Below are 27320 nucleotides of genomic sequence, written 5' to 3' on the forward strand. Positions count from 1 at the left end.
AAAACACCCTCCGAGCCCCTTGCTAAGAGGGCTTTCAGGAGAGGCTGAGCAGGCAGATCAGTATTCCCTGCAGGACTGGGGGTGCTGGGCTGGAGCCACCAGCTTGCCCTTGGCACCGAGGGCCCTATTGCAGAGGAGCCGTGTCCAGGGCACAGGAGGCCCAGCTTTGTTTGGGGACACAGCACGGGTTTGTTGGGAAAGTACCGGGCTGGAACAGGCTGGCTCAGAGGTCTGAGTGGGGCTGCCAAGCCCTGACCCCCCAGAGCGTGGGCGGGGGGCAGGGACAAGGCAGGGCTGTTCTGAAATCCTCCTAAATTCTGAATTACCGATGTGTTTGCTCTCAGAGCTCCATTTCCCTGCTGTGCTTGGAGCATGAGTTGAGGGAATTGCCCCAGGTTCAGTGGAGGTGGGAAGCTCTGGAGGGGCTTTTGGTACCAAATCATGAGTTGCATCTTGCCACCATAGCCCATTAGATGGACAACAAGGTTTGGTGAAGTCAGAAGCCAAATCTCTACACCCACACTGTTGGTTACACAAGGAACAGGACTTTAGACTACAAGGCCTTGTAAATGAGTAAAGGCAAGTAAATGTTTACAAATATGTTTGTGTAAGCCCTTCTGACAGGGCTGTTTGGAGTGATCACGTAGTAAACTATGTCTTGGGATGCAACTGCTTGTACCACTTTCCTCAAGGCCTCCATAACCCACTTGGACTCAGGCCTGCACCACTTCGGGTCCAGGCAGAGTTGCCTCAAAGCTGTCCAGGGACCCTTACCTACACCAAATCCTACATCCCTGGGTTTTCTCACTATTGACCTACACCAAATCTGATGTCCCTGGGTTTTCCCACTATTTTTCCTAGAATGCGTTACGAGGCTGCAGCTTTTCTTGAACGGGTAGTAACCTTCTCTCCCTGCCCCAGCTCTCCAAATGTGTTTTCCCTAGAGCAGGGTGTAGCTTCTCAGTGGCTGAGCTTCCCTGGGAGCGTGTTGCTGCTGCTCACAAAGCCCTGGATGTCCCGGGAGCATCTGCCAGAGATGGCAGCCAGGGACCGTGAGAGTCGACCAGATCCGCTTGGGATGTGACTAAACTGCCTGTGAACAGCCCTGCTCCAGTTTTGCTCCAGCGTGGCCATCCCAGGCTGGGAGTTCTGCCCATGGGAAACCTGCCTTGCCCCGGCACTGAGGAGCCGAGCTGGCGGTGGCCCTGCCCGCCGTGCCAGTGTCACATGCCACACTGACACAAAGGAGCCATTCCCTGTGGATGTGGGGATGAAAGGCTCTCCTCTGCAGGGCTGGGGCAAGGAAGGGAGCCTGAATTCGGGGCGTCTGCCCCTTGGCCTGAGCCGCATCCCCAGAGGTGCAGTGCTGGCACTGGGAAGCGTGTGGCTGGTTTTTGGGTCCCAGCTATTCCGGGCTCGGGGGCTCGTCACCCCCAGTGCCGGGGCTGTTTGTGGAGCTGGGGCAGGAGCAGCAGGGCTGCTGGCCCCAGCCACTGCTCCCACAGTTGGAGCAGCATCCTGAGCAGTGTGTGGGTGGCACTGCTCCGCCAACATCTGTTACCTCATGTTTTCCTTCTCGCTTTTCCGGGAAAGCTGACTGTTAACCGCATGTAACCCCATGGTTGTGCAAAGGAAGGGGGAGGCCAGCTGCATCTCTGACTGGCCTGGGACAGGGCTCCAGCAGGAATGCCCTTTCCCTGATAGAGGAAGGGCATGGGGAGCAGTGTGCTAGCTGTGCTATCCATGCTCACTTGCCTGGGAGCGGCATGGAGAGCACATGGGATGGGGTCTCATTTGGATCCTGCTGAATTTATGGACAGATTTGAGACTGTCCTGTGCAGGGTCAGGAGCTGGACTTCAGTGATCCATGTGGATCCCTTCCAACTCAGAATATTCTGTGATTCTATGAGATCCCTTTGGGGAGCAGTTTAGTGGCACCTCGCAGTTGCAGTGCCAGCTGGGTGGTGTGGTGTCCCAGCACAGTGTCCCAGCACAGCAGGAGATCACTTCCCACTGGCCAAAGCCCTGGGAAAGTGGATAGCTCTGGCTGAGGGATCTACCTGCAGCTGTGTCACCTCGGGGCAGCTCCCCAGCGCTCACAGCCACGTCCCATGTTTGTGCTCCGCGGGGTCCGCGCTGAGCGAGCTGTTTGTGTGCTCAGCCCCGATGACAGGCTCCTCCATGGCTCAGGACTTTATCCAAAACATCTTGTACTTGATGACGAGAGGCTTTGCCTGATAGGAATGTGGCCTTTGCCCTCAGTCACAAGAGCTTGCAGTGCGGATGGACTTTGCCAGGCAGAACACCCGTGTGCTCCTGCAGCCAGATTGTGGGAGGGCAGGGAGAAGTCATCTGATAAAAGTGAACATCCTGGCCAGCTCTTCCAGCAGGATTATGTTGCTTACAATTGCCAAGGGGCCCTGCTAGAACATCCCGTGTTGGAGGCTCCCCCAGCTCTTGTGTAACAATGTGCACAGGATGGGGGTCGAGCTCAGGCTTGAGGGGAAGGCGGCAGTGGGAAAGGGTCTGGTTCCTGTGCTCCTGCCCCTGTCCCTCCAATTTTAGGCTGCTTTTGTAGACCTGATCCCAGTGCTGGGATTGGAATCTTAATGCTGGAGGGAGAAGCCTGCCAGGGTGCAGTCAGGGGCACTGGTGCTGCACCATTCCCACCACAGCAGCCGGGGGTCCTGTCTCTGCTCTACCAGCAGGGAGCACTTGTCCCTGGCATCATATCTCAGCCCCCTGGTTCTGCAGTGGCACACGTGGCTGGGAGGTGCAGACCCTTGTACTAACCTGTTGTTTTCCTGTCTTGTCTGATTTTCAAGAGTCCATCGTAGGGAACTGCATGGACAGGAGCTCCCCCGGCCAAGCCATGCAGCTGCCTGACCACAACGGGCTGGGCTACCCCGTGCGCCCCACGTCCAGCGAGCACCCGCGGCCCAGGACCCTGCAGAGACATCACACCATCCAGAACAGTGATGATGCCTACGTAGGTGCCTTGGCCTCCAAGGCCCTTCCAGTGAAACAGCCCAGGCTGGCTCTGGCCTGGCTCTGGTCACACAGGGCTCTGCAGATACACCGAGCCCAGCCCTGGGTCCAGCTGTGAAGGAGCTGGTCATGGCAGTCCAGACCTCACTGCTCCACTCCCTGGGAGGTTTGGGGTGCTGGGAACTTTGTCCTGCCCAAATTTGATGTGTGCTTTGCTACAGCTGCCTTGTGCTGTAGATGAGAATGGCAGCTTCCCTGGTTCAGTGACAGGATGAGGAGTAATGGCCATAAACTAAAACACAAGAAGTTCCACCTCCTCATGAGGAGGAACTTTCCAGGGAGGGTGGCAGAGGACTGGAACAGCTGCCCAGGGAGGGTGTGGAGTCTCCCTCTCCAGAGACATTCAAACCCCACCTGGACATGTTCCTGTGTCACGTGCTCTAGATGACTGTGCCTTGGCAGGGGGGTTGGATAGATCATCTCCAGAAGTCCCTTCCAATCCCAGCTATTCTGTGATTCTGTTAGTTCAGAGGGATTTGGACTGTTCAGTCCATTCTCCTGTTGAGGGGACACTGGCTGCACCCAAGCTGTGCCTGATGCACAGTTCTTGTCCTTCTGAACCCTCACTGAAGTTTTGCAGAAGCTCCCCGGTCAGCTTGTCTGAGAGCTGGGGTGCAGGTGGGAGGAATTGGGGCGCCTCTCCCCAGTTCCCCCTTGACGTGTGTCCTGTGTTCTCCCCAGGTGCAGTTAGACAACTTGCCTGGAATGAGTTTAATGGCAGGAAAAGCACTAAGCTCTGCTCGGATGTCGGACGCCGTGCTCAGCCAGTCGTCGCTGATGGCCAGTCAGCAGCTGCGCGACAGGGACAGCGAGGGTGAGGCCCTGGGCAAGGGCAGACGTGGCACGGGGGGCGTGGGGGGCTCCTCGGGGTCTGGGTGGGGAGCTGAGAGGACCAGCTCGTGGTCTGCGTTGCAAAGCCACCTCTTCTTTGCAGAGTGTGGGGAGAGTTTGGAAGGTCAAGAGCACCCCAACCTGGGCGATGGCAGCCAGCACCTAAACACCTCCTGTTACCCCTCCACGTGTATCACGGACGTCCTGCTGAGCTACAAGCACCCGGAGGTGCCCTTTGGGATGGAGCAGGCGGGGGTGTAACCAGGAGGGAGTGAGTATCCATGTGTCCTCCTCTCTCCCACACACTTCTCAGGCTGCCTTTATGGCCTCGCTTCCATGGGTCTCCTTCCCTGTTCATTGCTCCAGTGCTGGGGATGGGACCATCAGCTCCGAGCTCCTGTGCTGGGGCTGTTTGCTGTCCACCGTTTGCCCAGGGCAAACACCCCTCCTTCCAGGCCTGTGCTGTTTTCAAAGCCCCTCTCCTGGGACAGGGTTGGGAATGGAGTGGGAGTGCTGGAGGGCTGTGGGAGCAGAACTGCCGCTCTGGTGTCTCCTGACGTCTCTGTTTCTCCTCTCTTGCAGGGTTTGTGTACAGCTTTGAAACGAAAAGGTCCATTTTAAACCAACAGTATCTAGCAGCATTGCGCCAAATTGCCGTAGTATTTCTGACTAACTGGAATACCATGGCCCCTTTCCTCATCCTCACCTCATCCAGTGTGTTCCTTTGGGTTCTTTAATTTCTGCCACACTTGCCTGTAACTCCAGCTACCACCGAACAACCAGAGACCTGAGCCTGATGCGGCAGCGGAGGATCGGCGCAGCCTCGGCACTGGGGCTGCCTTGGGGGCTGTCACTGCCGGGGCTGAGCCTCCCTGAGGAGTCCAAGGGGACTGGAGCCACTCCTGGATGGAGCCTGTGCTGTCCTTCCCCTCTGTCCCGCTGCACTGGGGGGAGCTGAGCCTGGGGCCCTCCCCATCCCACCTGGGGCTCCGGCCGGTGCGAGGAGCTCCCACCCTGGTGCAATGCGCTTCTTGTCTCATCTCTGTCTGCTCTGTTCCCTCTTGTGTGCCGGGGTGCTGACAGGATCACCCCTTCCCTGCCCTTCCTCCCCCTCTTCTTTCCAAATCCGCCACGACTTGGGGTTTTTTCTTTTCCTGGCTAATGTAGGGCAGACGAATTTTTCTTTGTTTCCTTTGCTTCTCCTCCTGATCACGTAGGAATTGGGTTTTTTTTGGTAAATGTTGTTTTATTATTATTGTTATTAATAAAAGGCAAAAGGAATTTCTGTTTGAGAGAAATTTTTAACTAGATTCTGTTCTATATGAATTGTGACTTGCACCTTTTGTTCAAAGTATTTTATTTCTTTTAACGACATTGTACTTGTGACTGGTTTTCTCTCGTGCCAGTGGCGACAGTGGTAATTCTCCTTATACAGTTGGGACGTGCAGAGGTCTCTTCTTTGTCCCTTTTCCATCCTTTCCTTGGTGGATAGAGCGGGAATCCCCCCCACCGGGGCTCTGGAGCACGTGGTGTCACCCTTGCCTTTGGGACTTGACAAGCTCCAGCTCAGATCCTTCTCATTGACACTTTTCTGGAATATTTTATAAAACTAAAGGAAAAATCAGCCCAGCCCTCCTGACTTTGCACAGAAGGAAGCGTGAAACCAGCACAGCAGAGGTGACTTTGCTATCCTTACCCGTGCCTCTTCCCGGCCTCCCCTGCTCCGGGAAAACAACGCTAATGGCTCTGCAATCCCGAAAACCAGAGAGGAGGGAAGCTCCTCACCCGGCACCCGCGGGCTCGGGGAGGGGGCGCGGGGAGCCCGGCGGGAAGGGTGGGAAACACTGAAAGCCTTTTTGCTCTGTCCCTTGGGTTTGTTTTCCTTTTGTTTACATGACACTGTATCCTGGGAGAGTCGCCGGGCCCCCCCCAGCAGCCGCCGCCCCGCGGGGCCGCGCTCACCGTGCCATCCGCAGTATCACACTTTTTTTATCATGGCTTTGTATTGTAGTAATCAATACGCGCAGTATATGTTGAATGTATATTAATATACTTTGCTATTATTTCTGTTTTTTGGAAATGTCAGAAGTATTTTTTTTTTTTCCTTCCTCATTTATGTTGGACTAAAAACAAAACAAACAGACGAAAAAAAAAAAGTTTCGGTAAAATCTTCAGTCCATTTTTTTGTGGGTCACTTGCAACTAGTCAATTAGTTGGACAGTGGGATCATAACAAATAAAACCATGATTATGATCTTCCCTGGGCTCTTGTTTGCCTTGTTGCTCAACGCCAAAGCTCAAGGGGCAGCAGCGCGGCCGCGCTTGAAGGTGCCGTGTCCCCAGTCCATCCCTGGGGCTGTCACCTCCCCTGAGCTCCTGCTAGTTGGGTTTCCCAAAGCCCCCATGGCACTCACAGCCCCCCTGCAGCACCAGAGCTCAGCAGAGCCCAACTCATCCTGCGAAGGACGTGGGTGTGGGGAAATGCCTGCGGATCAAACCCTGCTGTGGGGCAATTCCTTCCCCAGCCAGGCTTTCCCAGGAATGGGTAGAATGTGGGAGGAGCAGGGAGCTGTGCCTCCAGCACCCTGCAGTGTTGCAGGGGATGGTGATACCTGTGTGATGCCCATGAGGTGCCCAGTGAGCAGCTCCAAGGCTTGAGGCTTCTGGGAGCTGGTGCCACTCCAAAACAGGGAGCATCACTCCTCTGTAGCAGCTCCCCATGGCATTCCCAGCCCTACTGGCCACACACAGCCCTGTCAGGGGATGTACCCCCTCTCTCCCTGTCCCCATTGCCAGGTGCTTCTCCCAGGCTCAGTTCCTGTGGGTCCCTGGGCTGGTGGCAGTGGGATGAGGGAGCACCTCGGGCCGAGGGGGGGTTTGGGGTGGCCGTGCTGGGGTGTTGATGTCAGGCTGGTGCTGGCTCTGAGCTCAGCCTTTGCTGCCCAGGTTTCCAAGGCAGGCTGGTGTGAGTGGGCAGCAGGGCACAGCTCCCGGGAACTCTGTGCTGGGGACACAGCAGGAAAAGGGGTGACATGAGCAGTGCGGGTCTCACCGGCCCCGAGGAAGGACGGGGCACAGACCCCCAGTGCAGGCGAGGGGTCTGGGTACGGCAGGACAAATCCCTGCGGGAATAAACCTTGTCCCTGGGCCTCCGGCCAATCCCTGGGGGCTGCGAGAGGCCCCGGCAAGGCCACAGCGGCCAGCAGGAATCTGGGTCACCGGGAGCGTAAACAGGCTCCTTGGCCGGCGAGGCGCGTCCCGCCGGGAGCTCCTGTTTGCTCGCCGTCCCTGCCAAGCCGGCGCTCCTCGGCGCTGGGCTGCGCGATCCTTGAACCCTGCGCGCCACATCGCCCGCCGGGAGCGAGTTCTTGGGCCGCCGCGCTGGCTTATCTCCGCGGAACTGCCCCTCCGGCATAAATAGCGGCGGCGGAGCCTCGGCCGCTCAGACGGGACGAGCAGCAGCGGCAGAGATTGCTGGTAAGAGCCTGGGCTGCTCCAGAGGACCCGCGGTGCCCAGGGACAGAATCCTCTGCTCGTGGGACACCGCGGTTCCCACCGTCGGGCTTCGCCCGCGGCACCGGCGGGGATCCCTCGAGCCGGGCTGGGGGCTCGGCTCCCGCTGGGGCTGGATTTGCCCAACTTCCTTGCTCTGCCCCCAGGTTCAGCGCGAAGATGAGAGCCGTGGTGTTGACCCTCGCCCTGCTCTGCCTGACGGGTAGGTCCGGACGGGGCTGGGGCGGCGGCGGCTGCGAATCCCCGCGGGACGGAGCGGGACGGGGCGGCCGAGCCCGATGCGGGCGCTGCTGGAAGCCTCCGGCTTCCGAAGCGCTTTGCAAGTCAGGCTGCAGCCAAGAGGCTCCCCGGTCCCCTCCCGAGCCGGGCAGGACCCCGGCAGGGCTGGAGCCGTCCCCGCTGCGGTCCCGCCGGCACCGGGCAGTGTGTCCTGAGCACACCCGGCTCTCTCCGTAGGCACCCAGGCCCGCTCCTTCTGGCAGCACGATGAGCCCCAGGCGCCCCTGGATCGCCTCAGGGACATGCTGGATGTGTACCTGGAGACAGTGAAGGCCAGTGGCAAGGAAGCCATCTCCCAGTTCGAGGCCTCTGCCGTGGGCAAACAGCTGGAGTAAGTGGGGGCCGTGTGGCAGGGGCTGGAGGGGGATCCCTGGGTGCTGTGTGTGACCTCCCTCTGCTCCCACAGCCTGAAGCTGGGTGAGAACCTGGACACCCTGGGTGCAGCCACCGCCAAGCTCCGTGAGGACCTTGCCCCCTACTACAAGGAGGTGCGGGAGATGTGGCTGAAGGACACCGAGAACCTGCGCCAGGAGCTGACCAAGGACCTGGAGGAGGTGAAGGAGAAGATCCGGCCCTTCCTGGACCAGTTCTCTGCCAAGTGGACGGAAGATCTGGAGCAGTACCGCCAGCGCCTGGCCCCCCTCGCCCAGGAGCTGAAGGAGCTCAGCAAGCAGAAGGTGGAGCTGCTGCAGCAGAAGCTGACCCCCGTGGCTGAGGAGGCGCGGGACCGGCTGCGCGGGCACGTCGAGGAGCTGCGCAAGAACGTGGCACCCTTCAGCGACGAGCTGAGGCAGAAGCTGAGCCAGAAGCTGGAGGAGATCCGGGAGAAGGGCATTCCCCAGGCTGCCGAGTACCAGGCCAAGGTGGTGGAGCACCTCAGCAACCTGCGTGAGAAGGTGACGCCCCTGGTGCAGGACTTCAAGGAGCGCCTCACCCCCTACACCGAGACCCTCAAGGCCCGTTTCATCTCCTTCCTGGACGAACTCCAGAAGAGCGTGGCCTGAGCCGCCAGCCAGTGCAGCCAGGGACTGACCCCAGCCCCGCAGCCGCCTCGGGGTGCTCCCTGCCCTGCCCCGGGTGCTTCCCCTCGGGGGGCTCTGGGGATGAGCTGCCAGAGCCCTGGGCCAGCCCAGCCCTGGGGTGTCCTCCCCAGAGACCCTCTCCTCTCCTCCCTACCCCCTCCCCTCCCCTCCTTGGCGTCACTCTCAGCTTTGCCTCCCTTTTGTCAAATAAACATGACTTAAGTTATTGGAGCTCGCTCAGTCTTTGCAGTGGATGCTGGAGGGCACGGCCTGAACTGGGGCTGGGGATGAGGGATTCTCCGGGCTGAGGGTACTGGAGAACCCAAGAGGGAATGGGGGGACAGGAGCTGGTGTTGGGGTGCCCTGGGCTCACCCTGAACTGAGCCCAGCTCTGCCCAGGGTGCAGCCAGGATTGGACTCACACAAAGGGCTCTGCAGGGCACTGGGACTGGGTTTGCAGGACCTGGAGCCCCCTGGACTGTGGAAGCAGAACCCAGCTCCTGTCACCCTGGGCACCGTGACAGGGCCATGTGTGGCACCAGTGCCAGTGTCTGTCCCAGCCCTCCCTCTCTCCACAGCTCACACTCCTCCTCCCCATCCCCACAGCGATGTCACCACAGCCATTTGCTTCAGCCCCACTTTATTGAGAGAACCACGACAGCGGGTGGGAGCCGGGGGGACCCCAGCCCAGTGGGACCCCAGCCAGTCCCTGGTGGGGCTACATGGCCGGTGTCTTCTTCCAGAGCTCTGCCAGCTGCTCCTTGAGCCAGACCAGCCGCTGCTTCACCAGCTCCGTGTTGTCCGTCAGCCACTGCCTGCGAGGGGAGGGAGGGCAGGGGATCAGTGCGGGGCCCGGACGGGCTCCCCACTGGGATTGGGGGACAGGGACAGGTCCTGAGCTGGGGGCAGTTGGGGGCACCTGGCCTGCTGTGCTGCCTCTGACTCCCGCACCCTGCTGAAGGCGTCCTTGGCCATGGCCGAGGCTTTCTGGGCGAGCTCCTGCACCTTCTGCACCAGCGCCTTCGGCTCCTCGGGCGAGTCGGCCCCTGCGAGCAGGAATCGGTTGGGAGTGGGGGGACGGGGCCCCGGGGCTGTGCCCCCCGGAGTGTGCCCCAGCACCCTGAGCCCCGACGCCCTCCTCCCGCACAGCCCTCGCTGTCCCTTACTTGCTCCCACTGCCAGGACGGCCGTGCAGGCGAGCAGGAGCAGCAGCGACGCCCTCATGGCTGGGGAGAGAGCAGAGCACATGGTGGGGACGGCAGGGGGGGCCACAGGGGTCCCGACCCCGTCCCCTTCCCAGCACGACCCTCGCCAGAGGTGTCCCCACTCACCTGTGCTGGGCTCTGCGACGCGGGGGCAGCCCCGGGCTCCCCCTTTATACCCTCCCCACGGCCGCCCTTGAGGGGGTTTGTGCAAAGGTCAGGGCGGGGGGCTGGCCGGGAGCGGGGCACGGGGGGGGGCTGCAGGGGGGCTGCATCCGGCCAGGAGTTGGGAAATCCCACGGGGATGGAGCCTGCCGGGGCTCCGCGTGTGTCCATGTGTGTGCACACACCTGTGCACACGTGTGCCTGTGCACGTGTGTGTCTGTGCACACGTGTGTCTGTGCACATGTGTGTCTGTGCACACGTGTGTCTGTGCACACGCGTGTGCGCAGCCAGCCCGGTGCCCGCTGCAGGGCACAGCGCGGTGACTGCAGCCCTGGGGACGCGCCTGGGGCCCTGGGCACACACGGCACAAGGGTGACATCCAGCGGCTCCGGCCCCGGGCACGACGCCCTCGGGCACCGCGAGAGCCCTTTGGACCTTGTCCCTGTCAGTGCCCGGCCGGTCCCTGCCCCTGCCCGCGGTGACACATCCCGGCTGCCCTGCAGCCCGAGCAGGGGCCCGGGGTGGGGGTGAGCTGAGCCGGGGTGCAGGGCTGCACCCCAGGGATGTGCCAAGGGCCCAGTGCCCACGGCCAGCGACACGCACGGTCCCCCCCCATTCCCAGGCACACCAGCACCCGTGGCTGCAGTTCCTGAGGGGTCCTGACCTGTTCCTCTGGCAGGGCTTCCTCCAGGAGCCTGGACTGGGAAGGAGCAGTGCCATTCTGCACATACACAGCCTTGTGAACCCCCAGCTCCATCACAGCATCACCCTGAGCCCGTGTCCTGCCTTGCTGCCCATCCCAGGCACAGCACAGCTGGTGGCAGGGCTGGGGTGGTCAGTGGGTGGTCAGTGTCCCTCAGTGTCCCCCAGACCCCATGCCTTGTCCCACCACCACGCATCCCAGGTACCACCCCACATCCCGGGTACTGCACAGCTGGCACCAGCACAGCCACCACTGCATCCCACGGAGCAGTGAACTGTCCCCTCTGCCCAGGGTCCCCATCCTCAGGAGGGGCTCAGCCCTCGTGTGTCCCGTGTACCCCCAACCCCTCTCTGCCCTGGCACCTCACTGGGAGCTGGTGGGTTCACCGGGGCCACGGGTGATGTCAGGGCTGCAGGTGATGTCAGGGCTGCGCACACATCAGGTGCTTCCACGTCTCAACTTTGCTAAAGTCCAAGCCCGGGCTGTGTCACAGCCTGCGTGGAAGCCACGGGGGTGCTCAGGCTGCATAAATAGTGCGGGGAGCTGCCGGCTCGGCAGGTACCACGGCCGTGGCAGCACAGGTGAGCAGCTGCAAGGGTTGGGGAGAGCCAGTGCCTCCATGGCCTGTGGTGAGGCAGGTGGCAGGGGGCTGGGGGGCTCCCGGCCTCTGGGGCTCCCTTCACCTCCTCTCTGTGCTCCTGCAGGAGTCCCCAGTGCTCAGGATGGCACCCAAGGTGGCAGCCCTTGTCCTGGTGCTCCTCGCAGTCTCAGGTGAGGCGACGTGTGGGTCCCTGGTGCTCGCAGGGGGGTCCCACCCCAGGGCAGCAGTGGGGACCTGCTGTCCCCGGGGGAGTGGGATTGTCCTGGTGCTGATCCCACCATCCCCTTGCAGGGGCACGGGCTGATGTGAACCCCGACGAGGTGGCCAGTGTGATCTGGAAGTACTTCACGGAGCTGGGCAGCAATGCCAAGGAGACGGTGGACCAGCTGCAGCAGACTGAGCTCACCAAGCAGATCAAGTGAGCTGAGCCATGGGCTGAGGCTCGGGGGGGCTCAGGGGGCTCGGGGGGTGCCAGGGGTACACGGGCACTGACCTGTCCCTTCTTCCCAGCACCCTCCTGAAGACCAACCTGCAGAGTGTCAGCGCCTACGCCGAGGACCTGCAGCAGAAGCTGGTGCCCTTTGCCACCGAGCTGCAGGCGCGGCTGGCGCAGGACTCGCAGCGGCTGAAGGAGCAGATCCGGCGGGAGCTGGCGGAGCTGCAGGCCAAGCTGGCGCCCTACGCCGACGAGGTGCACCAGCAGATCGGCACCAACATCCGCCAGCTGCAGGCCAAGATGAGCCCCTACGCCGAGGAGCTGCGCTCCCAGGTGGACCGCGGGGCCGGGGAGCTGCAGCGGGTGCTGGAGCCCTACGCGACCGAGCTGCGGGACCGGCTGCAGGACAACGCCCAGAGCATCCAGGCCTCCCTCAGCCCCTACGCCGACCGGCTGCAGGAGCAGATCGACAGCGGCGTGGAGAGCCTGAAGGAGCGGCTGGTGCCCATGGCCGATGAGCTGAAGGCGCAGGTGGGGCAGAGCGTGGCGGAGCTGCGGCGCGGGCTCAGCCCCTACGCCCAGGAGGTGCAGGACGGGCTCAACCGGCAGCTGGAGAGCCTGACGGCGCAGATGGAGCGGGCGGCCGAGGAGCTGCGCGCCCGCCTGGCCACCAGCTCCGAGGAGCTGCGTGCCCAGCTGAGCCCGCTGGCGCGGGAGCTGCGGGAGGCGGCGAGCGGCGACGCCGAGAGCCTGAGGCAGCGCCTGGCCCCCCTGGCCCAGCAGCTGGACCAGCGCGTGGGGCAGACGCTGGAGGCCTTCCGGCAGCAGGCGGCTCCCTTCGGAGAGGCCTTCGGGAAGCAGCTGGTGCAGCAGCTGGAGGAGATGCGCGGGAAGCTGGAGTCGGGTACCGCCGGAGTGGAGGATCACCTGCAGCTGCTGGAGAAGGAGGTGCGGGAGAAGGTGTCCGCCTTCCTCAGCACCATCCCGCCCCCCGAGAATTGAGTCCCCCCCGGTGCCACGGGGAGGTGACATGGGGTGGCCAGCCGTCCCCACACACTCCGAGCGTTCCCAGCCTCTGCCCGCAGCAGAAATAAACCTTGTGATGCACATGTTGGTCTGTGTCCTTCCTTCCCCACAGTATCCTGCTGTCCTGCCCCAGGACGGGCAACCTGGGCAACCTGGTCCGGCTGCTCTGAGGGGGGACCATCACCCTGAGTGTTCTGGGGAACCTGGGAGAGGGCACAAAGGTGGGGGCAGGTGGGTGAGGGGCTCAGTGCTGGCTGGAGGTGGTGGCAGCCAGGTGAGCCCAAGGGCCAGCACGGGACCAGGGCCCCGACATCACCTCACTGGGGTGCCACAGCAGCCCAGGGGGCTCCAGAGGGGCAGAGCCCCGGGATGCAGCTGTGCATCCCCACTGTGCCGGGGAGGACGGGAATCTGCGAGCCGTGCTTCAGGGAGAGGAAAAGGGAACTGACTGAGCGATGGTCACAGCGAGCCCCTCGAGCCGTTCTGCTGGTGGGATGGGAAGGGAAGGGCTGGGATGAGACTGGAGAACGGCCAGCGCTGCCTGGAGCGACCTCACGCGTTGGCACAGGCGAGGGAGCCGCGCGGACTTCGGTGCCGGAACAGCGCCGGCGACTGCTCGGCGTTTCACCCCGGGAGCGCCGGACTTCGCCCCCCACCCAGGGTGCCCGTTTGTATTCCCGGGGGAAAAAAGCCGAGCACGGCGGGCTGGGTATCCGGCGGGAGCGGGCAGCCCCAGGAAAGGTGTGCTCTGTGCTCCCTGTCTGGGCTGCTGACACCGCTCGTGCCACCCTTCCCTGGCACAGCCGGCGCCGGGCTCACCCTCCCGAACCCATCCCGGGGGTCCAGGCTCCCTTTCCACCCCCTCGGCCTCTGCGACAGGAGGTGCAGCCGGCGGCCCCATCCCCACCGCCCCGGCGGTTCCATCCAGCATTCCCTCTGGGATGTGAAGGTCGGCTTCGGGGCAGGGTCAGCGAGCGCGGGGGGCAGCGGGCGGTCAGGTGACCGTCCCCCAGGTCACCTCCCAGGAACGGGCACGGACCTCCACGTTGTGTTTACACGGAGTGAGGTCCAAAAAGCCTTCCTGTGCCGCAGGGCCTTATCGCCCGCTCCTCTGCTCCCCCCGGACCTATATAAGGGGAGCCGCGGGCCGGCTCCCGGCGGGAGGGACACGGGAGGCACCAAGAGCCAGGTGAGGGACGGGGACACCTTGTGCCTGGTTTGGCTTTGTGCAGCCGGAGGAGCTGGGTGTGAGTTCAAAGGTGCACAACGGCAGGGTTACAGGGGACCCCAGGTATTATGGGGGACCCCAGGTGTTTATAGGGGGACCCCAAGTGTTATGGGAGACCCCAGGTGTTACGGGGTGTGAAGCAGAGCCACCACCCTGTGAGCACTTGGCAGAGCAGCCTCTCCCATCTCTCCCACAGCCCAGCAGAGCCTGGCCCAGCAGACCATGCTGCTGAAGGCTGTGCTGCTCCTCTCCCTCCTGGCTGCCTTCCCAGGTGGGTGTGGGCACAGGGGCGGGGGGGGGGGCAGCACCACGGACACCCCACTCATGCCACCCTCCCACCCTCAGTGTCACCGGCCCAGGCGGGGCAGGGCAGCTTCTGGGAATACCTGAGCCAGCTGACAGGGGACAAGGACAGCCTGGAGCATGGCCATGGCAAGCTGGGCAAGGACATCACGTGAGTACAGTGCCCAGGGTCCCCCAGCACAGCTGGGGCCCTGCTTCTCTCCCCCGGGGGCACAGAAGCTCACGGGAAGGCCCTCGTGGGTGTTGGTGTTTATTAGGGGGCAGTGTGGGCACAGAGGGGTGCTGTGGTCAGTGAGGGGTGCTTGGTGACTGTCTCCTGCAGGAACCTGAAGGAGAGCATTCAGGATGGAGTCGGCTACATGGGACACTTCCTGGGGAAGCTGTCACCCCTCCCCAGGGGCCCCCAGCCCCAGCTGTCCCAGGACTCAGACAGCCTGCGGAAGGTCATCCGGAGGGAGCTGGAGAGCCTGCGGGTGAAGCTGTCCCCGTACGTGGACGAGGTGCACCACCAGGTCGGGAAGCACCTGGACGACCTGCGGCACCAGCTGCAGCCCTTCACGGAGGAGCTGCTGGACGAGGTGTCCCTGCGGGCGCGGGAGCTCCGGCGGCAGCTGCTGCCGAGCCGGGAGGTGACGGCGCAGCTCCTGGAAGGTGCCGGCGAGCTCCAGCGCTTCATGGCCCACTACGCCGACAAGATCGCCTTCCACACGGACCAGGTGAAGGACATCTTCCACCCGTACGCCGACAGGCTGGTCACCGAGATCCACCGCAACGTGCAGGAGCTGCACCGCTCCGTGGCCCCGCACGCCCGCGCCACCCCGGAGCAGCTCAACCAGCACATCCAGGAGCTGTCGGCCAAGCTGACCCGCAACGCGCGGGACCTGCACCAGCAGATCCAGAGGAACCTGGAGCAGCTGAAGGCGAAGCTGAGCCTGTACCCCGAGAGCCTCGGGGAGCCCCCGGCCCCCCCCGGCCGATACCGGGAGGCGCTGGCTCGGGAGGTGCAGCGGCGGGTGGAGGAGTTCCGGCGGGACACCTACGTCCAGATCCAGGCCTTCACGCGGGCGCTGGACCAGGAGACGGAGGAGATGCGGCTGAAGCTCAGCGCCCGCCCCGACCCGCCGGAGGAGCCGCGGGACGCGCCGCCGCCGCCCGTGGAGGACCTGCGGGCGCAGCTGGACGCGCTGTGGAGGGACCTGGCGCTCAGCCTGGGCGGGGAGGCGGGCGGGGAGCGGTGATGGGCGGGGGTCACGGGCCTGGGTCCGGGGATGAACCGCAATAAAGGCGCCGCCATCGTGGCCATGGGAGCACGTGTCACATGACCGCCCGGGGCACGTGACCGCCCCCGCCACGTGACGGCGGGCGGGCATCGCCATGTCGGCTCTGGGGGCGATGGAAACGGGACCGGGGTCGGGACCGGGCTCGGGACCGGGCTCGGGGGGGTCCCTGTTCCGGCCCCTCAGCGCCGACGACGGCGAGCAGCAGCCGGCGGAGATCGAGTCCCTCTGCATGAACTGCTTCCGCAACGTGAGGGAGCGGGGAGGCGTGGGGGCTGGGCCCCCATGGGGGTCTGCGGGGGTCGGGGTGTGCAGGGGTCCGGGGTGTACCGGGATCTGCGGGGGAGCAGGACGGGGTGTGCAGGGGTCCGGGGGTGTACAGGGGCCTGCGGGAGTCGGGGTGGGAGCAGGACAGGGGTTGGCGGGTGGGGGACACAGGGGGCTGCAGGGATGTGGGTCTCGGTACAGGGGTCTGCAGGAGCAAGGGAGGATCCACTGGGGGCCGCAGCTGGGGCGGGGGGCACTGGTGGGATGTGGAGGGAGGTGGGCAGGGGCTGCTGGGGTGGGGAGAGGTTTGGGATCAGGGAGCTGCCCACGCTGGGAGGGGCTGACAGGGATGTGGGGCCTGCGGAACGCTGCCCTGAGGGTTCGGGTTCCCACGACAGGGAGTGACGCGGCTCCTGCTCACCAGGATCCCCTTCTTCAAAGAGATCATCGTCAGCTCCTTCTCCTGCGACAGCTGCTCCTGGTCCAACACAGAGATCCAGTCAGCGGGCAGGATCCAGGAGCAGGGCGTGCGCTACACCCTGGCTGTCACCTCGCGCCAGGTGAAGGGCACGGGGGGCTGCCCTGTGCACACCTTTGTCCCTCACGGGCTGGTCTGGCTCCAGCCACAAAGTGTTTATCTTCCGTGCTGTTTGGCAAATAGCTTTATTTGTTTGGCAGTAACTGTTCCAAGCACAAAATGTGCACGTTCCCAGTGGAGAGGGGGCTGGAGCCAATGCTGCTGCACAGCCCAGTGTGGGAGCCCCTGGATCTGCTGGGGATCCTAATGCTGTTCCCCAACTGTGTATACAGGACATGAACAGGGAGGTGGTGAAGACTGACTGTGCCATGGCTCGAATTCCAGAGCTGGACTTTGAGATCCCTGCCTTCTCCCAGAAGGGAGGTGGGTGATGTGTCCCCCAGCTCAGAGCAGTTTGGGGGGGGGCTGTGGTGTCTGAATGGTGCCATCACCTCTGTTTTCTTCCCCTCTCCAGTCCTCACCACCATTGAGGGGATCATTGACAGAGCTGTGGCAGGCCTGGAGCAGGACCAGCCCGTGCGCAGGGTGAGGTGCTGGGAAAGGGGGAGCTCCTCAGGGATGGCAAATCCGTGAGCTGATCATCCCCTGCCTGCTGGTGTTGTGCAGGGGTGGTGGGGGAGAACACTGGGGGCTCTTGTGCCAGGATCACCTTTGCCATCAGCTCTGGGCAGCCCCTGCAGCAGTTGGACTCAGTGATCTTGGAGGTCTTCTCCAACCTCAGTGATTCCGTGTCATCTTGCAGGCGACAGACGAAGAGGTGGCCAGGAAAATAGACGAGTTCATTGGAAAACTGAGGCAGCTGAAAGAAATGAATTCCCCCTTCACCTTTGTGAGTGCACACGGGAGGGAGGCCCCTGTTTGGCACGGGGAGTGCAGGATGGCTCCCTCAGGCTCCCTTTTCCCGCAGATCATCGACGATCCCTCAGGGAACAGCTTTGTGGAGAACCCCCACGCGCCGCGGCGGGACGACGCCCTTGTGGTCACCCACTACAGGAGGACCCCCCAACAGGCTGCTCTGCTGGGACTGGAGGTGACTGGGGGCTGCTGGGCCATGTGCTCTCAGCCTGGGGAGCAGGGCTGATGAATCCCTTGTTCTCTGGGAGTCTCCAAATTAGGGAACCTGCTTCTCTTGCAGGGGGAGGAGGTGGATGCGAAGCCGCCTGACGCTGCAGAGGATCTGAGGGACGAGGTGGGTGATGTTGCAGTGCAGAGGTGACACCCAGGAGAGGTGTTCTGGGCTGACTGGGACATCCTGACCCCTCTTTTCCTTGCCCTGCCCCAGGTCCTGCAGTTCAACACCAACTGCCCTGAGTGCAACGCTCCGGCCAACACCAACATGAAGGTGGTGCGTATCCTTTGAGGGGGGTGCGCGTGGGTGGGGGTCTGCAGGGAGGTGGGGTGAGGTGAGGGTCCCTGTGCTGACCCTGGGCTCCTCCTGCTGCACCTGGATGGATTCTCTAGTGGAGCCTGCCAGGGTGCAGAGCTGTCTCAGGGCCGCTCACAGCGAGCTCCTGCAGTACCTCGGGAAGGACCGAGGCTGCTGCCTTGAGGTTTTCCTTGACTGTCTGCTCCAGAAATCCCACACTTCAAGGAAGTGATTATCATGGCCACAAACTGCGACTCCTGTGGGCACAGGACAAATGAGGTGAGTTGGAAAAGTGCTGACCTCTTTTTTTTTTTTTTTGGGGGGGTGGGTGCCTTTGTCCCTGAGCTCTGCTTCCCAGTGTGGTGGTTTGGAGCCAGGCTGGGAGGGAGGCTGAATTTGGGGGCGGTGTCAGGAGGTGCTTTATGCTGGGTGTTGAGGCTGTGTCCCAGGTTTGGGGTTGACTTCAGGCACTGTACCAGGTTTCCAGTGGCCTCTGGGCTGCTCTTAAAGCACTGTGGTGTGATTTGAGTGTGAATTCCATGGAGCTGACTGCCAACTGTTCCTAGGTGAAGTCTGGAGGAGCGATTGAACCACAAGGCACCAGGATTACCCTCCGGATTACAGACCCTTCTGACATGACAAGGGACATCCTGAAGGTACACTACCCTTGGATACCTGCCCTGTCCTCCTCTGGAGGCTGTGGGGAGTCCAGGGGGGCCCAGCCATCCCTCCATGGGAACTCACAGGGTGTTCACTGTCACAGTCCGAGACATGCAGTGTGGAGATCCCAGAGCTGGAGTTTGAGCTGGGGATGGGAGCGCTGGGGGGGAAGTTCACCACACTGGAGGGGCTGCTGAAGGACATCCGTGACCTGGTGAGTGTGCTGTGCCAGCCTGGTGGGGCTCAGCCCCCTCTGTGCCCCTGTTTGGGCTGGCCCTGGTTCTGGCTGCCTCACAGGTGCTCACCTGCCCTTCCAGGTGGAGAGGAACCCCTTCACTCTGGGGGACAGCTCCACGCCCAGCAGGACGGGGAAGCTGCAGGAGTTCATTGGGAAGCTGCAGGAGGTGAGTGTGCTCTGGATTCCCGTCCTCTGCCAGAAGTGCTGAAGGATTAGGAAGAGCCTTGATGGCTGGACCTGCTCTATTCCTGCAGATCATAGACGGGAAGAACAAGGCTCACTTCATCATGGATGACCCTGCAGGCAACAGCTACCTCCAGGTACAGCCCTGGGCCCCTGGCGTGGGCTCTTCTGTATTCCTCTGGGGGTTCTTGGGGGCAGGGTGCCCCAGCCTTTGGAAAGAGGGCGGTGCAGGAGGTTTTCCCCTCTCCCCACAGAACGTGTACGCCCCAGAGGAGGACCCGGAGCTGAGGGTGGAGCGCTACGAGCGCACGTTCGAGCAGAATGAGGACCTGGGGCTGAACGACATGAAGACGGAGGGCTACGAGCCTGAGGGCGCCTCGGGCCGGTAGCAGGGGGCGCTGGACCCCTCCGGCCCCTTTCCCAGCCGCTCCAGGGACCAGGACTTGATCTGGGGCCAGGACTCTTCTCCCCTTCCTGGGAGTCAGGGGAGCTGCTCCAGGCTGAAGGCAGCGGAGCTGGGCCTCGGGGCCTCCCTGCGGGAGGTGTTATGTTGATGGGGGGGACGGGGGACTGGAAATCGGGGCCGCGACCCCCAAATAAAGGTGTTTGGATAAAGATATACGGACAAAATAAGGGAGGCGCCGCTGCCCCGCGCGTGCTCCATTCACAACGCTGGGCGCGGCCTGGCCACGCCCACGGCCCCATTCATAGCTCCGATCGCGGCCTGGCCACGCCCCCTCCGCGCCTTTAATGGCCTTTGCCCGTCTGGCCACGCCCACTCGCAGCTCTATCTGTGGCCGCTCTGCGCTCCGGGCACGCCCACACAGCGGACACAGGTGTGGCCCCGCCCCTTCCTGCCGGCGCGGCGGTTGCGCGTCACAGCCGCGATGGCGGCGCCGGGGGTGTCCAAGGCCGAGTACCTGCAGCGGTACCTGAGCGGCCCCGCCGCGCCCGCCCAGCCCCGCCGCCGCCGCAAGAAGAGACCGCCGGGCGGCACCGGCAGGGCCGGGTGAGTCCCGGGGGGAAAGGGGGCGGCGAGGCCTGCGGCGGGCCCGGGTTCCGCGGTGCCCCAAAGTCTCCCCAGAACCCCGCCCTGAGCTCCCCTCCCGGGGCCGGGACGCTCCTGATGGTCTCCCCGCCCGCAGGATGCGGATCGTGGATGACGACGTGAGCTGGAACAGCATCGCCGCCGCCCCGCAGAAGGAGGAGGAGGAGGATGATGAAGCGGACATGCCTGTGGTGAGCCGGCGGTTTCAGACGCCAAATCCCTTCTCCTCCTGTTTCCCTGGGTGGGATTCCTGCTCGGAGCCCTGGAGAGCTGTGTGAGCTCAAAGGAGCCTGTTCTTCATGGCTCTGTGTTTTCCAAGAGCACAGCAGTTCTGAGCGTCACAACAGCTGCTGGAACAAGGCAGGAGGAACTGGGCTGACTGGTGGCTGCTGCAGTGTAGCTCAGGCTGGAAACCTTGGCAGTGAAGGGACAAACGTTGAAGAAAAAGGCTTTGGGAAATTGTTTTGAGATTTTTCCCTGGGAAGGCAGCTAAAGGATGGTCACACATCAGTGTCCATCAGCAGTTCTGCTGAATAAGTTGTGTTGGAGGGTGGGAATCCTGCCTCTTTTTTCCTTCACAGCCCTCTTGTTTACTGTGGTGATGTGTTTCCAGGTGGCAGAGTTCATTGATGAACGTCCTGATGAGGTGAAGCTCATGGAGGAATTCCGAACAAACTCCAAGTGGAAGCTTTTGGGAGGTGGGAGCAGACCCTTCCACCCTCCCACCCTAATGTTTGACTGCTCTAAACAGTGACACAAGTTAAAACTAAATCCTTGAAACACTGGAGGGCTCCTGAGCTGTGCAGAGCCCTAACACTGGTCACTCTCATTGTTTTCCTCTAGACCAGAACGAAGATTCCCAGAGTTCGGATATTTCAGGACCTGCCAAGTCTGCCACGAGGTATGGGGGGCTTCAACCAGGAATTCTGCTCTCGGTTCACTCTGGTTTTCTGGTTTTGTCTCTCTGGTTCTGCAGTTTCCAAGTGCTTTGCTGTAAATTGTGGGCACAGGTGTACATGGGACTTTTCCCTCCCAGCCTGGGAGGGGGGCTGGCAGCTCCCTGGGTGTGTGTGACATGGGGAACAGCTGTCCCATAGTCCTCTGACAGTGCCAGGAAAATCAGGGTGATGATTGCTCTCGATTTGAGTGATGGTGAGGGTGGAGAACTGAAAATTCCAGCTGTCCTATGATCTAGGCTCCTGGGAGGGTTTCTGGGGTGTGCTCTGGGGAGGCTGTGGCTCAGTGCTGCAGGTCCCTACACAGAGGTGCAGAATCCATGTGAACTCACCTTCACAAAGCTGTTTTCAGCCTTGACCGACTCCACAGCTCTGCAGGTTTTGTTTCTGAGCAAACCAAACACAAACTGAGCTCATTGTCACCTTCTCCTGCCCTTGCCCTCCCAGGCGGCAACGCCACGACTCCCCGGACCCTTCGCCAACAAGAGGGGAACACAACGGCTCCCTGGACCCCTCTGCCCCGAGACGGCAGCGCCACGACACCCCTGATCCATCCCCCCCCAGGAGGAAACGCCACGACACCCCTGATCCATCCCCTCCCAGGAGGAAACGCCACGACACCCCTGATCCATCACCCCCCAGGAGGAAACGCCACGACACCCCTGATCCATCCCCTCCCAGGAGGAAACGCCACGACACCCCTGATCCATCCCCTCCCAGGAGGAAACGCCACAACACCCCTGATCCGTCACCCCCCAGGAGGAAACGCCACGACACCCCTGATCTGTCACCCCCCAGAAGGAAACGCCACGACACCCCTGATCCATCCCCTCCCAGGAGGAAACGCCACGACACCCCTGATCCATCACCCCCCAGGAGGAAACGCCACGACAGCCCTGATCCATCACCCCCCAGGAGGAAACGCCACGACACCCCTGATCCATCACCCCCCAGGAGGAAACGCCACGACACCCCTGATCCATCCCCTCCCAGGAGGAAACGCCACGACACCCCTGATCCATCCCCTCCCAGGAGGAAACGCCACGACACCCCTGATCCATCCCCTCCCAGGAGGAAACGCCACGACACCCCTGATCCATCCCCCCCCAGGAGGAAACGCCACGACAGCCCTGATCCATCACCTCCTAGGAAAAAATGCCACGACACCCCTGATCCATCACCCCCCAGGAGGAAACGCCACGACACCCCTGATCCGTCACCTCCCAGGAAACAACGTCATGACACCCCAGACCTGTCCCCTCCCAGGCGGCGACAGCGTCAGGACACCCCAGACCCCTCCCCTCCCCGGCGACGACGTCGTGACACGCCAGATCCGTCACCTCCCCGGAGGCAGCGTCACGACACGCCGGACTCATCTCCTCCCAGAAAACAGCGCTGTGACACCCCAGACCTGTCCCCTCCCAGGCGGCGCCGCCACGACACCCCGGAGCTGTCGCCTCCCAGGAAGCAGCGTCACGACACCCCTGATCCATCCCCTCGGAGAGACAAGCCCGGCTCACCCAGTCTGAGGAAGAGCAGAACAAAAGGTGAGTGTGGGGACAGGTGTGTCCCACCTGCCCCGTGCCATGGGCTCTCCCCGCCCTGCCAGCGTGTTCCACGCTCCCACAGGTGGATCCACAGGTGGGTCGGTGCTCTGCAGGCATGACAGTGATTCCCGTTCCCTTGTATGGGATTATCAGATCTTCACACTCTGATCCGTTTCCTCCAGGACGGAGCTCTCCAGCTGGGAAGGGCCAGCATAGGTCACGGAGTCCCCCGGACCACTCCCCACATCGCCAGGACACCAGGGGATCTCCCAGGAAGGTAAGCATTGCCTCTTTCCTTTCTAGCTGTTTGTTGCTTCCTGCTGTGAAAAACTGGAAGTCTAATGACTGGCAAATTGGGGAAGTTTTTGTACAAATGGCTTTACCAGGGCTGTCCCTGCTCTGTCCCTTGTAGTTTTGGGTGGCCCCTTGTTAGACCTCTGGCTCAGTGTGCTGTTCTCAGCCAGCTTAAACGTGGGGTTTGTTTGATTTCCAGGCAAACACGATGTCATCTGGGGTCAGAGCTGGCTTGGTGTCAGCGGAGGTGCTGCAGAAGGAGAAGCAGGAGCTCCAGAAGCCAGACAAAAGCATGAAGCACCTGGAAGGTAGGAATGTAGGAACACGGCCTGAGCCCAGCCTACCTTCTCCTTCTCTGCTTCAGCTGCTGTGGCTTTGGGTGACAGACTCTTTGGGAGAGCAGGACAAACAAAATGAAAGTTACAGCAATTGAATTGCACAGAGGTGGTGAAACGTTCCAAAATGTGTGACTTGAGGCATCTGTCCCCTCCAGAGGAATCCCGGAACGCCAAGACGGTGTTCCGAGACAAGTCCGGGCGCAAGAGGAACCTGGCACAGGAGCAGCTGGAGCAGAGGCTGAAGGCTGAAGCAGAGGCCAAGAGAGAAGAGCAATATGCCAAGTGGGGAAAAGGGTGAGGTGCTCCCGATGCTCCCCATCTCCTGCCTTTAGCCTAGTTTGGATCTGCTTCCAGTCTGGTGGTGTTGCATTTCACTTCATCCCAAGTTTGGGTCTGGACCAGGGGAGTGCATGTTCCACATGTCTTATAGACCCCTCAGTTGTTCCCTGTGTTGCTGGAGGTGCACTGGGAATGCTGCACACACAGTGGGAGTTCAGGAGCGTGATGCATCCTGCAAACTGAACAAGTCCCAGGGAACGATTGCTTGGGTTTGGGTGAAACTCTGTGTTTTCCAGGCTGGCACAGGAGAGGCAGCAGCAGCAGAACGTGGAAGATGCCATCAAAGAGATGCAGAAGCCCTTGGCCCGTTACATCGATGACCAGGATCTGGATCGAATGCTGAGGGAACAAGAGAGGGAAGGAGACCCCATGGCTGCCCTCATCAAAAAAAGGAAGGCCAAGGAGAACAAGGAAAAAGGTTTGGCTCTGGAATTACACCTGTGTGTGGTTTAAGGCCTCAGCAGTGTAGAAAGGCAGCTGCTCTTCTGTAAATTGCTGGAACAGATGAGTCCTGAGGGACTTTCTCTGTGGTCTCTGGAGTTACTGCCTTGTTACCAGTAATGGTGACTATGATTTCTTAGCTCAGAGCAGGATCTGCTGAGTTAAAACTCGGCAGGGTGCAGTTTGCTGAAGTGGGCCTTTGGGAGCTTCCTCTGGGAGCTGCACCTGGCTGTCAGGTGGCCTGTGCACCCTGCCTGTGGACCTGCAGACACCCCTTGGATGGGTGAGGATGTGACCCCCTGGTTGTGCTGAAAACAGCTGTTCTGCTCTTTTTGTTCCAGAAAAACCCAGGTACAAGGGACCAGCACCTCCACTCAACAGGTTTAACATCTGGCCCGGGCATCGCTGGGACGGTGTGGACAGGTACTTGTTTCTGTTAAAATAGAGTAAAAATAAGTGAATTTTGCTTCAGAGTGGCCATAGTGTAAAGATTCCCAGTTACTGGATGAGTGAGGTTGTTGGCAGTTGGAAGTTTGAATAGATTAAGTTACAAATGGGTGATGGGACAGAAGGACAAGGCTGGTACTCTCAGGAGGGGTGTGAGTAACCTCAGAGATGTGAACTGTTGGTAACCACAGTAACCAGAGCAAATGTAGTGGAAAACTTGTAGGACCTCTACCAAGCTTTGTGGCTTCAGAAAAGCTCCTGCCCAGCAGCTCCTGGTCACCTGGGTGTCCCTTTGCAGGTCCAATGGGTTCGAGCAGCAGCGCTTTGCCCGGATTGCCAACAAGAAGGCAGTGCAGGAACTCGCCTACAAGTGGAGTGTTGAGGACATGTAGGTGAGACAAGAACTGTGCAGAGCTCCTGGAGTGATCCCCTGGACATCACCTGCTGCCAAAGCTGTGAAGAGTGGCCTGCTCTCCCTGGAACAAGCCCTGTCCCTGGCATCCAGTATCCCAGTGGACCATCTTCCGAGAGGCAAGGCTGGATTCCCTGTCAACCAGGGACAAGCTCAGAGACTTGCAGGGGCCACTGCCTGCAGGAGCCCCCAGCTCTCTGTGGAAGACACTGGTTTCTGGTCCCTTTAGATGTCTTCTAACAAACTCTTTTGTTCTATGCCAAATGGTTTTGACCTCTGAGGGTGGTTCCCAAGCCTCAGGTGTCCTAAATCTCAGGTGAAAATATGCCGAATGCTTGGTCATGAGGGAGTTACACTCATGCACTAGGTTGGTCTGCTCCAGAACTCACGTTAAGTTTAGCTTCTGAACTTCTGCTGAGTTTGTGTAGTTATCATGCCCTGTAGATCCCAGAGTCACCAAAGTGCAGTGAAGTTCAAACTCAGCTTCTCTTGGCCCTGTCCAAGCAGGAAAGTGAGCAGGGAATGCTCTGGCACTGGAAGAGCGACCTGCATTGGGCAGCAGGATCTTCTGGAGTGCCAGCAGCTCTTTGGGGGGGTCCATTTCTTGTGGAAGTAAAAATATGGAAGTGGTTAAATTGCCTCCCTTATACTTTGGAGCAGCTGGTTTCCCCAGACCCTTCTGGACAGTGCTATCTCAGCACTTCCCCCACGCTGCTGCCTGGGGCTCTGGTGTGAAGTGCAACAACCCCTCCCCTGTGATCAGATTTGTCAGTCTCAGAGCTGGAGGCCGGGCAGAGCTTCCCTTAATCCCTGCGTGCCAGAAAGCACTTGTGGAAATAAATACAGTTGTTCTTGTTGAGGTGCTGGGGAGCAGGGATGGATGCAGGCAGCAGTTTCCATGGAGATGCCTTGGCTGCAGCAGTGGGCAGGGGCAGGGCAGGATTGCTCTTTCCAGGGATTCTCCAGTGTTAGGAGGGCTGTGGGTGGGAGGGATAATGGCAAAATCTGCCCTGGAATGCCACACTCTTGGGACTTCCCAGTTTTTTATCCCTGTGTAATGTTTCTAGCAGTCCTGGAATTGGTGTGTACACCTGTAAATAACACCTTTCTTTTTTTACGTGATTTTGTGTGGTGGTGGTTTTTCCAACGTGGGTAAGTCTTTCCCAGCCTGGGCCCTGTTGCAGCCTGTTGGGCAGGGAATGGTTTGGGAGTGGGAGGTGATGGTGTGAGGTGGGGGCTCCCAGGGTGTTGTCAGCCTGCTCATGTATTTCCAGTTGTACTTCCCCCTTCTGTCATCAAGGTCCTATTTTTTTGCCCCTGTAACCTGAGGCAGGTGCAGCCTTGACAAGTGCAGTTCCACTTGACACACACTTGTTTTTGCTCTCACTTATCTGAGTGCTGCTGGAAATGTGAAAAAACCTGCTGTGGAATGATTGAATTTGCCCTTGTGAGCAGAGTTGTCGCTCAGGTGGATGCTGGTACCTTCCTCACCTGCTTAGTGACAGTGGCTGCTCTTGCAGAGCCACAGTCACAGCTGGCTCTTGTCATAGCTGGAATTATAAGCTGCTCTTAGGGAAGTAAAGCAATTTTAATGCTCGTACTAAAAAAAATGTTGTGCTTAGGACCTGGAAGCAGTATTGAGTTCTGCTCTTGCAGCTGATTTTGAAAGCTGGGGTTTAAAAATTTTAGAGGTACTACCCTGGGAATCTCCTCGTTCATCACAATGCTGGGTTTATACATCTGTTATATGTTTGTTACCAGATATTTTATTTTTAAGATGCATCTATGCAAAATGAGGGTACAGGGAGCTCAGGTGATGATCCTGTCCCCGTGTGCTGCCCAGGGAGCAGGGAGGCAGGTCTGTCCCCGTGCCCTTGCTCTGCATCCCACATGTCCTGTCCCAGATGTGGCCTTGTCTGAGCAGTTCTGGCAGCAGAGCAATTGGAGAATGCTGCGGGATCCTCTGGGGTGATGGAGATGGAGGAGTGACACCGGGATGTGGATCTCTTCATTAGTGGTTCTGGAAGGGCACAGCCCCAGTCTTGGCATAGAGCAGCAACTTTGATTAGCTTTAACCCAAAAAAATGAATATTAAAATCTTAATTTAATTTAAACCACTGTCATTCACAGTCATGGCAAACAGCGAGCAGAGTAATTATTATGCAAATGAGACAGATAGAAAAATGATTAATAATTGCGCAAATTAAAAATTATTGTAAACATCCTGTGACTAGTGATAAGTCGGGGAGGAGCGTGCGGGGGAGGCAGCGGGGCTCAGCCACCTCCTGCATCCTGATTCCCTCATTAGTGGGATCAGCTAACGAGGAGCCCAGGGGTGTTTGGGGGAAGCTGGGGCCTGGCTCCCGAGGGCGGGACAAGAGGGCCGAGCTCGGGATCTGCTCCAGCTCCTGTCTTTACACTCTGTTACTCTGAGAAAAGCTGGGGTTTAAGCCGTTTTCCTCCTTTTTGGAGTCCCTGAGGTCCTGCCACTGCCTGTCTGTCCCTCTGGAGCTGGCACTGGCATCCCAGCAGCCTCCCCCTGCCCAGCCCCCAGACAGGCACCTGCTAATGACCCTCGGAGCTTCCCCCAACAATTAACAAGCTCATTTGTCT

At 60.6% G+C, this 27320-nt stretch overlaps 7 protein-coding genes across 14 annotated transcripts in view; 6 read left to right on the forward strand and 1 right to left on the reverse strand.

Annotated features, from left to right (window-relative positions):
- SIK3 (SIK family kinase 3) overlaps positions 1-6137 on the forward strand; it is a 72741-nt gene extending 66604 nt beyond the window's left edge. For all 4 annotated transcript variants that reach the window (XM_064634739.1, XM_064634738.1, XM_064634740.1 and 1 more), the window contains 4 exons: positions 2826-2989; positions 3730-3862; positions 3983-4150; positions 4462-6137. In XM_064634739.1, the coding sequence (XP_064490809.1) occupies positions 2826-2989; positions 3730-3862; positions 3983-4140 (455 nt within the window). In that variant the 3' untranslated portion in view covers positions 4141-4150; positions 4462-6137. The remainder of the gene's footprint in view (positions 1-2825; positions 2990-3729; positions 3863-3982; positions 4151-4461) is intronic.
- Positions 6138-7143: 1006 nt separating this feature from the next.
- Positions 7144-8918, forward strand: APOA1 (apolipoprotein A1). Its single transcript, XM_064634697.1, has 4 exons — positions 7144-7355; positions 7538-7593; positions 7848-8001; positions 8077-8918. The coding sequence occupies exons 2-4, from the start codon at positions 7551-7553 to the stop codon at positions 8672-8674; spliced, it is 795 nt and encodes a 264-aa protein (XP_064490767.1). The 5' UTR covers positions 7144-7355; positions 7538-7550; the 3' UTR covers positions 8675-8918.
- Positions 8919-9315: 397 nt separating this feature from the next.
- APOC3 (apolipoprotein C3) lies at positions 9316-10014 on the reverse strand. The gene is made up of 3 exons (XM_064634698.1): positions 9859-10014; positions 9612-9738; positions 9316-9507 (listed from the first exon to the last, which is right to left on the reverse strand). Exons 1-3 carry the CDS (start codon positions 9938-9940, stop codon positions 9411-9413), a joined length of 306 nt encoding a protein of 101 aa, XP_064490768.1. The 5' UTR covers positions 9941-10014; the 3' UTR covers positions 9316-9410.
- Positions 10015-11252: 1238 nt separating this feature from the next.
- On the forward strand, positions 11253-12908 carry APOA4 (apolipoprotein A4). The gene is made up of 4 exons (XM_064634703.1): positions 11253-11343; positions 11467-11533; positions 11655-11781; positions 11874-12908. Exons 2-4 carry the CDS (start codon positions 11485-11487, stop codon positions 12799-12801), a joined length of 1104 nt encoding a protein of 367 aa, XP_064490773.1. The 5' UTR covers positions 11253-11343; positions 11467-11484; the 3' UTR covers positions 12802-12908.
- A 557-nt stretch (positions 12909-13465) lies between these two features.
- On the forward strand, positions 13466-15656 carry APOA5 (apolipoprotein A5). Of its 5 annotated transcripts, XM_064634708.1 has the most exons (5): positions 13896-14014; positions 14250-14324; positions 14399-14507; positions 14679-14868; positions 15073-15656. In XM_064634708.1, exons 2-5 carry the CDS (start codon positions 14276-14278, stop codon positions 15592-15594), a joined length of 870 nt encoding a protein of 289 aa, XP_064490778.1. In that variant the 5' UTR covers positions 13896-14014; positions 14250-14275; the 3' UTR covers positions 15595-15656. The 5 variants fall into 5 exon arrangements, with proteins under 5 accessions (XP_064490776.1, XP_064490777.1, XP_064490778.1 ...); XM_064634706.1 differs by lacking the exon at positions 13896-14014 and adding an exon at positions 13466-13566 and having other exon boundaries at positions 14679-15656; XM_064634707.1 differs by lacking the exon at positions 13896-14014 and adding an exon at positions 13672-13774 and having other exon boundaries at positions 14679-15656.
- A 31-nt stretch (positions 15657-15687) lies between these two features.
- On the forward strand, positions 15688-19504 carry ZPR1 (ZPR1 zinc finger). The gene is made up of 14 exons (XM_064634702.1): positions 15688-15883; positions 16299-16460; positions 16711-16801; positions 16893-16963; positions 17181-17267; positions 17346-17468; positions 17574-17627; positions 17721-17787; positions 18013-18083; positions 18371-18460; positions 18568-18678; positions 18782-18868; positions 18957-19022; positions 19140-19504. Exons 1-14 carry the CDS (start codon positions 15731-15733, stop codon positions 19272-19274), a joined length of 1368 nt encoding a protein of 455 aa, XP_064490772.1. The 5' UTR covers positions 15688-15730; the 3' UTR covers positions 19275-19504.
- Positions 19505-19735: 231 nt separating this feature from the next.
- Positions 19736-25829, forward strand: BUD13 (BUD13 homolog). The gene is made up of 11 exons (XM_064634699.1): positions 19736-19894; positions 20031-20124; positions 20547-20631; positions 20777-20834; positions 21337-22436; positions 22619-22713; positions 22930-23038; positions 23224-23362; positions 23644-23825; positions 24190-24271; positions 24594-25829. The coding sequence occupies exons 1-11, from the start codon at positions 19773-19775 to the stop codon at positions 24685-24687; spliced, it is 2160 nt and encodes a 719-aa protein (XP_064490769.1). The 5' UTR covers positions 19736-19772; the 3' UTR covers positions 24688-25829.
- The last annotated feature ends 1491 nt before the right edge of the window (positions 25830-27320 follow it).

Source organism: Pseudopipra pipra, chromosome 23 (assembly GCF_036250125.1).
Source record: "Pseudopipra pipra isolate bDixPip1 chromosome 23, bDixPip1.hap1, whole genome shotgun sequence".
NCBI lineage: Eukaryota > Metazoa > Chordata > Aves > Passeriformes > Pipridae > Pseudopipra > Pseudopipra pipra.

What these genes read in the sequence shown, in the direction of transcription:
- APOA5 (XM_064634706.1), top strand. Translation starts at nt 14,276, where the DNA reads ATGCTGCTGAAGGCTGTGCTGCTCCTCTCCCTCCTGGCTGCCTTCCCA. An exon ending in CCTCCTGGCTGCCTTCCCAG is followed by an intron (nt 14,325 to 14,398) that starts GTGGGTGTGGGC and finishes TCCCACCCTCAG; the next exon opens with TGTCACCGGCCCAGGCGGGG. An exon ending in AAGCTGGGCAAGGACATCAC is followed by an intron (nt 14,508 to 14,678) that starts GTGAGTACAGTG and finishes TGTCTCCTGCAG; the next exon opens with GAACCTGAAGGAGAGCATTC.
- APOA1 (XM_064634697.1), top strand. Translation starts at nt 7,551, where the DNA reads ATGAGAGCCGTGGTGTTGACCCTCGCCCTGCTCTGCCTGACGG. An exon ending in CGCCCTGCTCTGCCTGACGG is followed by an intron (nt 7,594 to 7,847) that starts GTAGGTCCGGAC and finishes CTCTCTCCGTAG; the next exon opens with GCACCCAGGCCCGCTCCTTC. An exon ending in GCCGTGGGCAAACAGCTGGA is followed by an intron (nt 8,002 to 8,076) that starts GTAAGTGGGGGC and finishes CTGCTCCCACAG; the next exon opens with CCTGAAGCTGGGTGAGAACC.
- ZPR1 (XM_064634702.1), top strand. Translation starts at nt 15,731, where the DNA reads ATGTCGGCTCTGGGGGCGATGGAAACGGGACCGGGGTCGGGACCGGGC. An exon ending in TGGCTGTCACCTCGCGCCAG is followed by an intron (nt 16,461 to 16,710) that starts GTGAAGGGCACG and finishes CTGTGTATACAG; the next exon opens with GACATGAACAGGGAGGTGGT. An exon ending in TGAATTCCCCCTTCACCTTT is followed by an intron (nt 17,268 to 17,345) that starts GTGAGTGCACAC and finishes CTTTTCCCGCAG; the next exon opens with ATCATCGACGATCCCTCAGG.
- APOC3 (XM_064634698.1), bottom strand. Translation starts at nt 9,940, where the DNA reads ATGTGCTCTGCTCTCTCCCCAGCCATGAGGGCGTCGCTGCTGCTCCTG. An exon ending in CGTCCTGGCAGTGGGAGCAA is followed by an intron (nt 9,739 to 9,858) that starts GTAAGGGACAGC and finishes TCCTGCTCGCAG; the next exon opens with GGGCCGACTCGCCCGAGGAG. An exon ending in GAGGCAGCACAGCAGGCCAG is followed by an intron (nt 9,508 to 9,611) that starts GTGCCCCCAACT and finishes CTCCCCTCGCAG; the next exon opens with GCAGTGGCTGACGGACAACA.
- BUD13 (XM_064634699.1), top strand. Translation starts at nt 19,773, where the DNA reads ATGGCGGCGCCGGGGGTGTCCAAGGCCGAGTACCTGCAGCGGTACCTG. An exon ending in CCTGCCAAGTCTGCCACGAG is followed by an intron (nt 20,835 to 21,336) that starts GTATGGGGGGCT and finishes TTGCCCTCCCAG; the next exon opens with GCGGCAACGCCACGACTCCC. An exon ending in CCAGGGGATCTCCCAGGAAG is followed by an intron (nt 22,714 to 22,929) that starts GTAAGCATTGCC and finishes TTTGATTTCCAG; the next exon opens with GCAAACACGATGTCATCTGG.
- APOA4 (XM_064634703.1), top strand. Translation starts at nt 11,485, where the DNA reads ATGGCACCCAAGGTGGCAGCCCTTGTCCTGGTGCTCCTCGCAGTCTCA. An exon ending in GGTGCTCCTCGCAGTCTCAG is followed by an intron (nt 11,534 to 11,654) that starts GTGAGGCGACGT and finishes ATCCCCTTGCAG; the next exon opens with GGGCACGGGCTGATGTGAAC. An exon ending in GAGCTCACCAAGCAGATCAA is followed by an intron (nt 11,782 to 11,873) that starts GTGAGCTGAGCC and finishes CCTTCTTCCCAG; the next exon opens with CACCCTCCTGAAGACCAACC.